This window comes from Strongylocentrotus purpuratus, unplaced genomic scaffold, assembly GCF_000002235.5.
Source record: "Strongylocentrotus purpuratus isolate Spur 01 unplaced genomic scaffold, Spur_5.0 spur5_scaffold_19, whole genome shotgun sequence".
Classification (NCBI taxonomy): Eukaryota; Metazoa; Echinodermata; class Echinoidea; order Camarodonta; family Strongylocentrotidae; genus Strongylocentrotus; species Strongylocentrotus purpuratus.
The window spans coordinates 2,631,590-2,641,376 of NW_022145604.1; the positions used below are offsets into that span (position 1 = coordinate 2,631,590).

The 9,787-nt window shown below is 34.9% G+C and overlaps 1 protein-coding gene across 4 annotated transcripts in view; it reads right to left on the reverse strand.

Moving 5' to 3' along the window:
• Positions 1–9,787, reverse strand: part of LOC577253 (leucine-rich repeat flightless-interacting protein 2) — a 43,493-nt gene extending 33,706 nt beyond the window's left edge. For all 4 annotated transcript variants that reach the window (XM_030990029.1, XM_030990028.1, XM_030990027.1 and 1 more), the window contains exon 1: positions 9,200–9,787. In XM_030990029.1, coding sequence (XP_030845889.1) covers positions 9,200–9,346 — 147 coding nt within the window. In that variant the 5' untranslated portion in view covers positions 9,347–9,787. The remainder of the gene's footprint in view (positions 1–9,199) is intronic.

Sequence of the window (9,787 nt, forward strand, 5' to 3'; positions counted from 1 at the left end):
GAAAGTATGTGTAATCACATGTTTCTGATGGTATAATAAATATGTAAATGTGTATAATTCAGCATCATTGACACTACAGTCTAAAGATTACTACTGTATGGCTTAGAAATGGTATGCAAACTCGTAATTTCAAAGTTTTATGAAAACTACAAAGTTCATGTTTACCGAAAAAATAGATATTGAATACTGTAATGTACAAACATTATCAATCTCATGTTTATTTTATACATTTTGTTGGAAGGAAAATGGAACTGCAAGTTAAATATTTATTCTACATTTCACAACCCATATATGTATATTCATGCTTTTTTAACGGAATAAAATATTCATTGTCATTCATCAAGTTATTAAATATTTTAAAAACGACCTTTACAATTTGCCTTAGGATGTGATCTACAGTGTACATGTATACACGTACATACATGTACATGTATGTATGGCTTTTGAATGAATAGAATCCAGAGAACTTGATAAAATTGGAAAGAACAAACATGAATTCAAGGAGAAAGGAAATATTACAGAACATACATACAGTGTAGGTAGATATGTGTAGAAATAGAAATGATAAAAGGGATGCAGAAAGAAGGAAGAACATGTGTGACAAATAAAACTATTCTCAGATTTGTATCTACCGTGAACTAATTGAAGTGGGGGGAAAAGAGTGCAAGTATACAAGAGAGAAAGAGCAAGAGAGAAGAAGCAGAAGAAGAAGAAGAAGAAGAAGAAGAAGAAGAAGAAGAAGAAGAAGAAGAAGAAGAAGAAGAAGAAGAAGAAGAAGAAGAAGAAGAAGAAGAAGAAGAAGAAGAAGAAGAAGAAGAAGAAGAAGAAGAAGAAGAAGAAGAAGAAGAGGAAGAAGAAGAGGAAGAAGAAGAAAAAGAGGAGGAGAAGGAAGAACATGAAGAAAAATGAATATGATAAAAGATCAAAGAGTACAAAAATGTAGAAAACGACAAAATGAATTAAACTGGTATAAAAGGAAGTCCTGTTAAGAAGACCAAGGAAGCAAAACAAGTGGGAAATTCCGATATCTTTATTTTATTTTCAAACAAAAAAACGAAAAATGTTTGGCTAAAAGTCACCTTCTACAACCCTTTGATTGAATAGAATGGATAACAGTACTGATCAATTTAACCTTCAATATCTAATAAGAGTAACCTTGCATGAATGCTTCCATTAAAAACATGGAGAGAGAAAAAATAAGAAAGCCTGCTTCAATCTCCCACATTTACATTAATATCCACATGATTTATCACATTTATTTTGGGAGCTAAATTTCCCTTCATAAACTTGCAGTTCAGACATTCTCAATTCAGATAATGTTTAGAAAATACAGAGCCTGAGAATACCAAGAGTATACATGTATCATAATATAATCAATATGATCTTTGATGAAAATTAATTTTGCATTTCAAACCTCTCCATTTTATGCAGTTTAAAATTAATGCTCAAAGACCGGGGGTCAAGTCAGAATAAAGCGGTTAACTATTTTTTTAACAATTTACAAAATCTTATCTGTGCATTTATTTGATTTCACAACAACAAAATGTGTAAGCAGCATCTAACAAAAAATTGTTTTTAAAGTTTTTAAAGCTTCAACATAACTTTCCATGTAGATTTTGCTGTAGTAAAATCTAAAATGGTCAACTTACATATATTTAGAAATGAGCATCAGATAAATTAACTTCTGTAAAAACTGACTTGAAAGTTTTTTGGGCAAGAAGCTTTTAAGTGCATTTTGCAAGTGCTCTGTAATCAAAAGTTTCCCACATGATCATGTTTATTGTTCACATTAAAGATAAAACTGTGTTTAATAGACTGGTTAAGATAAAATTATAAAAATAGTGAGCTATTACAGTACTTTATTATTATTCTTATGTTAGTTTGGACCAAACTTTCATTCTACATGCCTTTTGTGTGAACAGGTGTAGTCCCATGTACACAAACACTGTACATTTATTTCTGTGTGCAGTGCATGAGATATTCAGCAAGATTGTTAGTCATTTTCTTTTCATTTTTTATATCATTCTCCAAACCTTTACGTTATCAACTGTCCTGCTTCCCAACAGAACTTACAGCAGGAATTAAAAATAATAACTTTATCTGGAACTTACAGTATGTTGTAGGACTACACTATTTAGCTTAATGTACAACTGAATGTGATTTGAAAGCAAGAATATGTGTATTTGAAGCATCTAATGGGAATTTGTAAATATACAATTGTAAATGTGTAAATGCAAAATGAATGAATTTGGGTGAATTAATAATTTACAGGCACTCACCTTTTCTGATTCCTGTTAGGTCAAATTTACAAAGAAATTGCAACAAAGTTACTAAATGTACAGTATACAACAATTCTTGGATATTTATTCTTAAGCTTGATGAAATATATATTCTCATTAATTTTCTGCGTTTACGATACCTGCATTGAACATATTACAGACACATTCCTGATTTCAGGTCTGTATCATCTTGTATGAGCCACAAGGGTGTTAACTCATGTTTTCTTTAACACAGAGTCAAGTTAGTCAACACCCTCTAGCTTTAAACAGACAATATTTTCTTTTTTTTAAATAGATATTTAAAAGATCTATTTCACACATGTAGTAAATGTTTATCATGATTAGGAATAACATCATCCAGACTGGACATTAAATTGCCCCAAAGTTGACCAAACAATTAATTACCCTCATGTTGGCCAGTTTCTGCCTGTACTGTCAACTTTTACAGTGCACTATAAACATGTATTGTACATGTACACCGCACCTGTACAGTGTATGCTCTTTTTTTTACCCCACCCCCAAATATTGCACACATTGGGTGACCCAGATACTGTACAAGTGAGATGGTGGTACTGATGGCCCTACTACAAAGGGTCCATGGTGCCACAAATGTTACACAGACTCACTCTGGTATTAATGATTCTGTTCATCCTCAGTCGGCATAATGAGTAATTAATTTAGTTCCATTGTGAGGGATGAATGAGTCGCTCTGCAAATAACTGGTATCATAACAACCCATCAAACTACTAAACTACATGTGAATGTACAGTACATATGTACAGGTGTACTGTACCACCCTGTGAAAGTTTAGCTCCACAAACATTTTATCATTGCACTGTATTGTCTTCAATGCAAAAGTAAAATTTACTGTGATACATGTGTAGGTCAATTTGTACATTGTACATTGTACAGTGTAATAGAGTAAATTATTCATGCATGTCATGTAAAACTACACCTTTTTTTAAATTTGGTTCAGTCAAGTTCAATCCAAACAAAACTAAAAAAGGCTCATAATTTCAAACAAACGGAAGCAGAAAATGAGCAAATTTTGCATACGAAATGGAACATTACGGTTGATGTGATGAAGTTTTGCACAAATTTAAATTTTGAACATTTTATTACCAAGTACTGTACAAGTACAAGTACATGTACACTGTAAATTAATGTAAAAATGTCATGTATCAAACAACAAACGAAAGTTCATTAGTCAGCAGTGCCAGTATACAGTAGTTTAAGGTCATGCCCTCCCTCTCCTTCCTCCACAGGTTACACTCAAAGTACACATTAATTCATTTTTCTTGATAAATGCACACTAAAGTCTGATATCTGTATGTTTCAATAATCAAGTGTCTTTAGGCATATACATGTAAATGTTGGCAGGCTTCGTATTGCGCATTAGATTATGCTAATGATTTATATATATCTTGTATTTCTTGTCACTTTTTTTATTGTTTATATCTTTTTTGTTGTGTACCAATCATTATTGATGACCTGTAAATATTTTGATATTAGTTTTGATTTAATAAAACATACAAATAAAAAATATAAAAATATAAATGTTGGCAGTGTCTTTCTTTGGTGTTGTTTGTTTATTTGTTTGTTCCGTTTGTTGTTTCTAAGAAACGTACATGTAGATTTTTCAATATCAGTTCATAATTAGCCTTTAATAGGCACTGTACTTCAGTTCAATGTAACTAAAAGTAACATCTCAGAACTGTACCTGTACAGTGTACGTACATTTGTATGTACAAGTACATTGTATGCCATGGCAAGTTCAACATTTAATTGCTAATTATAAATAATGTATTCTCAATGTTGATAAAAGGTCAAATGTTGTTTACATCACATATTATGAACATTACAAGTGCATGTACATGATTGTATGTAAAACATGTTAGTCTTTACCAATGATAGTGGGCTTGTACATGTAGTTTAGCATCTGGGGGGTGTTTCACAAAGCCTATTTTTAATGACAAATGCAGAATTCTGTAACAAATCTGCTGATAACCAATCAGAAGCAAGGATTTCAGTAGCTTATAACAAAAACTATCATTTGTCACTGATGACAAGTTTTGTGAAACACCCACCTGGAGTGTTAGCCATGAATTCTTCTGAAACTATCAGTAAATGTGCATGTACATGTACTGTACACTGTACAGTGCATGTACATATCGTCCCTATTTTGACGGTAGTGTGGAAAATCGTAACGCAATGTGAATGCAATTTTTTTTCACTACCGTCACTTCGTGAAAACAGCGACAATATGTGTACATCAGGCACATACTTGTACCGTAAATCTCCATGTATAAGGCACACTTTTTTGCCGCCGAAAAAAATTGAAAGTCGGGGGTGCGTGTTTTTTATTTAGTTTCGATTTATGGCGCTATGCCTGGCAATGTCTCCCAGCTCAGTTTGAAAGTAATCTTTCTATTAAATGGATCTCAATATGTAGTTTATAATAATAATTCCTCCAATTTTGCTTTGGCGTACCACAAGGTTTTATCCTAGGGACTCTACTGTTTTTAATTTACATTAATGATCTTACACGTTCTTCTAAAAACGGCATTGTTACTTTTTTTTGTGACAAGTTCACAAGCACAAATCGGCGCCTTCAACCGCACCTCGATGTTAAATGAAAGTCCTTCCCCGCGTGTGTTTTCGTTTTGGCAAGTTTTTTTAATAATTTTTTTTGTCTTCAAAATATAGGGGTGTGCCTTATACACAGGTGCGCCTTATACACAGAGATTTACGGTACTCAAATTTGATTTTGATTTGATTTGAAGTGACATGTTTAATTGATTTTTAAAATCTTTGTACTCATAAAAAACTGAATTGTGATATTTAACAATAATAATGAGAGAAAGTATTACATGTACATATAAATTTATGTAAATTAATAATGATAAATATCCCAACCTAATTTTGAACGTATTACATTTACGATAGAAATTAAAATGAATGTCTGTGGTCTTTGTGTGAATTATTAAAGGCATCTGGTAATAACATTATAAATAGACAATCAATGGTGAATATGAATACATGTACAATAGGAATACATAGGATGCATTTATGCTGCCTATCCCCCATGGCAGTGTGCAGTGTATGGACGGACCTTCAGAAGATGAGGCAAGGCTTAAACGACTGTCGCTCTATATTATGGAGGTCATGTCTCCCATCTGCGTAATGTGGAATGCGTGTCTTATTCCAGCTTAATGACCGGTCACTTCAAAATGAAGCCAGAGACAGAGACAGAGACATGGAAAAGGAAGAGAATGAGAGAATGAGAGACAGAGGAAGAGAGAGACAGAGGAAGAGAGAGACAGAGGAAGAGAGGATGAGGGAGAGGGTAAGAGAGAGAGGGAGAGTGAGAGAGAGAGGGGGGAAGGGAGAAGGAGGGGAGAAGAGAATAGGCCTTAATACAGTGAGAAATTACTAAAGTATGAAGATACAGTATGTTTCAATGCAAACGGAAATTGTGAAGTGGAGCAGGGAGGTGGGAGGACAGTAGGACCGAAAAATAGGCAGACAGACAGAGGGGAAAGATTAATACAGAAATGAAAGAGATAAGAAACAGTGATACTGAGAGAGAGAGAGAGACAGAGAGAGAGAGAGAGAGAGAGAAAGAGAAAGAGAGATAGAGGTAAGTGGACCTAGAAATTGATGGAAAGGAGGCGGGTTTAATGATAATGATCTGCAAGAAGAAGCACAAATACACACAGAAAATGATAGAGAGAAAAAGAAAGAGAAGAGCCCCCCCCCCCCCCCACACACACACACACACAACAAGAGCTGAAATGGATAATGCAGCAAAACAGGAAGAAAGGATTGTAAAAGTCTACAAGGAAATTGGTATCATCAATTTTTTTAATGTACCAGTAAATGGTCTCAAAATCAAATGTACATTTCGATCTCAAATACAAGGCAAAACTGTACCTGTACTGGTAATTCTGCTACATCACTTTTACCAGTACTGTAAATGAGGAAACTCATTTATTTTTTGTAATGAATTTCAGCGAACAAATGTATTTGATTTTATTGATAAATTTCTGATCAATTATATTTCATTTCACAACTTCAAAACCTCACAAACAATTCAACAAAGTCATAAAATTGTATTTTGTCTTCTAATATCCAAAAAGCCAAAAAATTTAAACTCAAAAATCGTCTTAAATAAAATGGTAATGCCCTTTTGTATCTCAACAGAAAATTTGGAAGTCCAAAGTTGACCAACATGTATTGGAGCAGTGTGAGGGACTTCCTTGTATTCGTTGTCTTGTAAGAAGAAGGTCAGAGAGAGGTGAAGAGAGAACAGAGACTATGGAATGTCTAGTGACCTAAGATGATACTACACAGTCATCACTATGTGATGTGTGTAATGATGTAGTGAATTACAGGCCTGTTTTCATTAGCCCTGACAAAGCTTAAGCTTGAGATACTGTGTTGTACATGTGGTGATTCAATGTTTGATCCGACAGTGACAACTGCTCTGGGCTTCTTTCGTCAAAGGTATGTACATGTATAACTGTAGATTCCACACTGTTTCTTTCACAATGCAATCACATGACCAGAACTCAACTTTATCTTTATTAGCTGCACAAGTAAAAGTATTCCTTTGGAGAAATTGGAGAGCTCTAAAATACTGTGCAGTTGAAACATTGAACGTACATGTATAAACTACAAGTTCAATATACACAATGAACTCGCTTTAGAATTGATCGCCGCAAAAAAGGTGTTAGAAGGTATGACCCCCGAGACCGTGTCCTCCTGGACAAGCTACCGCTGGCCAGAATGCATTTAGAATACAAAGCTCCTTATTCTGACAATATAGCACATTTTCCCTGATCCAATTACCAATTTCATTTGGTTGGATGCTATTATGTTAATGCACAAATGCATCATAAATGTACATGCACAGTACAAGTGACTGACATACATGTACAGTGTACCGGTACATGTAATTTGTGACAAGTGAAAATATATACATTCAAACTTACTTTGGGAAGAGAGAGGTCATCAATAATGAACGACACTTCCAAATGGATAGCAAAAAGATGTTTATTGTATGTTTGTATCTTTTTTTCTTCTCCTACTCAGTATTGTACATGAAAGTGGTAAAGTAAAAAGGATTTTTTCACTCTGTAATATCAAAATGTAATTTGGGTACAAATTATGGGTCATTCCATTTATTTATTTATTTTTTGTTATTAAAAAGACCTACTGTACATGTACATGTACTGTGTAGTTACAGTACATGTACGTGCCAAATTTGACCACATTTTTCCATTATAATTTCTTGAAGTCTTATTTCTACTACCAGTAAACATGTGTGATGCATGTACACAGTTCTAGGACAATTACCCCTTGGACAATCACCCTCCCCCCCCCCCCCTTTTTTTTTTTTTTTTTTAAATCTGCTTTCAATCAAACCAACTCATTACCGGTATCTGGGTAGACTTCCCCTTTATTGAACAGGGGGGGGGGGGGTATCGTCCTTGGGGGATAATTGTCCGAGGGGGTAATTTTCAGGGGTGAGGGATAATTGTCCTTGAGGGTAATTGTCCTTGGGGGGGGGGTGGTTGTCCCCGGGACTAATATTTCTGGGGGTGATTGTCCAGGGGAGACATGTACATACGATATGTACTATGTACTGTCTGGAACTTTCGTCATCTTTATATTATGATCATTACTGTTGTATGTTGTTTCAATGTTATTGTTGTTATTACAACCTTATTCTTGTAATAATATTTCTATTTTGTTTTTTGTGATTGTACTATTTTCCTGTTCGGGATATTTTCTACTACTTGTGACACATTGTTCCTTTTTACACTTTCACAGAATATTCACTTCCATTTCTGCTAGTTTCTCCTATTATCATTTGATTTTGTGACTTTTCTTGAATTCACCCTCTTCTTTCATGTACATTTACCATTCTTCCTTCTGTTTTTTTTTTAAACCCTGATAGTATGAAATAACTCTGAAAGTGACAGGGGTATCAGTCATTTTAGCATAAATTTTCATTTCTATATTTTAAAATTCATGGTCAATTTGTCATGTTACAGAAATGTTGGTGTACAATGATTTTTTTACAAACTTCAGAAATGTGTGATACAGCCTACTTTACATGTAGGCTACATGAATACAATTAGGTCTACAGCACACTACAGTGACTATGTACACGATCCTCCTGTGATCTGATTTTTCACATTGTCATTTGTATTAGACATAGAGTCTAGATATAAAACAAGCATCATCTTCCGGCGCTCGTTATTTTTGGAGTATCCTCATTACGGTAGATAACTTCAGTACTTCACACAGGTGTGCACCTGCCCGCAACCGACCATCGGTATGCACTTGTATTGTGCAGCGGTTTGCTGTGAAACCTGTGAAAAAGTACACTATCAATGTTTTTCCGAAAAATACTCCAAAAATAACAAGAAAAAAGACATAGGTCTACATGTAACAACTTTCAACTCAGGATCTTTATTTGGACATTTAATGAATTTTTACTTCATTTGGGGTATGTTTTAGTAGGGTATCTCCACGTCGGAGTTACGGGTGAAATTTTGGATAGGTTTCTGAACAAGCGCCCATCTTCCTGATTGATGATTAACAATGATAAGAATACCCACAATCACAATTGGGAAATAGTGGGCTAATTTGCACCCGTCCAAGCTAGTTCGTGATGAGCGTATTGGTCTGGTGAAAATTTGCAACTTCGGCATGATGTCTGATGAAGTCAACCTGTCCTAGATCTACCTTGCTTTGGCTTTGCAACAGAGACCGAGTCTACTCTAGTCTTACTCTTAGATCTATTACAAGATGATACTGAAAAAATTAAGACGTGCATACTTTAGGTTAATATAAAATCTGTGGTTTCATGCTTATTTACAACTTTACACAAAAAATACATAGATATCTACCTGTTTTGCAATGTCTGTGAGAGCGTCTTCCTCAGCCGTGTAGGCCCGTTGAGGTCTGGGCCTCCTTCCCGACGTCCCTCCGGGTGACGGCCCGCTGTGATTTGGCCCGACGGCACTCACGTCCAACTCTACTGCGTCTACAGACATGTTATGTTTTTAGCCGAAACTTTATCAGGAATGGGCTGAAATGAGAATGAAATTCATCCGTATAATTGCAGATTGCCTCCAAGACTTTCTGAAGGTGTTCGGATACTTTCCAATGATGAATCGGACCGGTATTTCAAGGTGAGTTTTATATTACAGGTCATTTCGTTGAGTTAAATTGAGGATCAGTTGCGATCCGGAACAATTTCCGTGTTTCTTTCCGCGGATTAATCCAGCTTAACGTCTGCTCCTCGACAGCGATATGATATTAACGGTCTAAACATTAAAAAGTTAAAACACCACTCCATCCGTGTATCTGTATTCTTAAAATCAAAATAGTAATATTTCACAAATATTCCAATATTCTGTTGGGATGTGTCGTCCGTTTTTCGTTCAGCCCTGGTTCACCACCTATCACCGGTACAATTTCGGGCGTAAATCTAT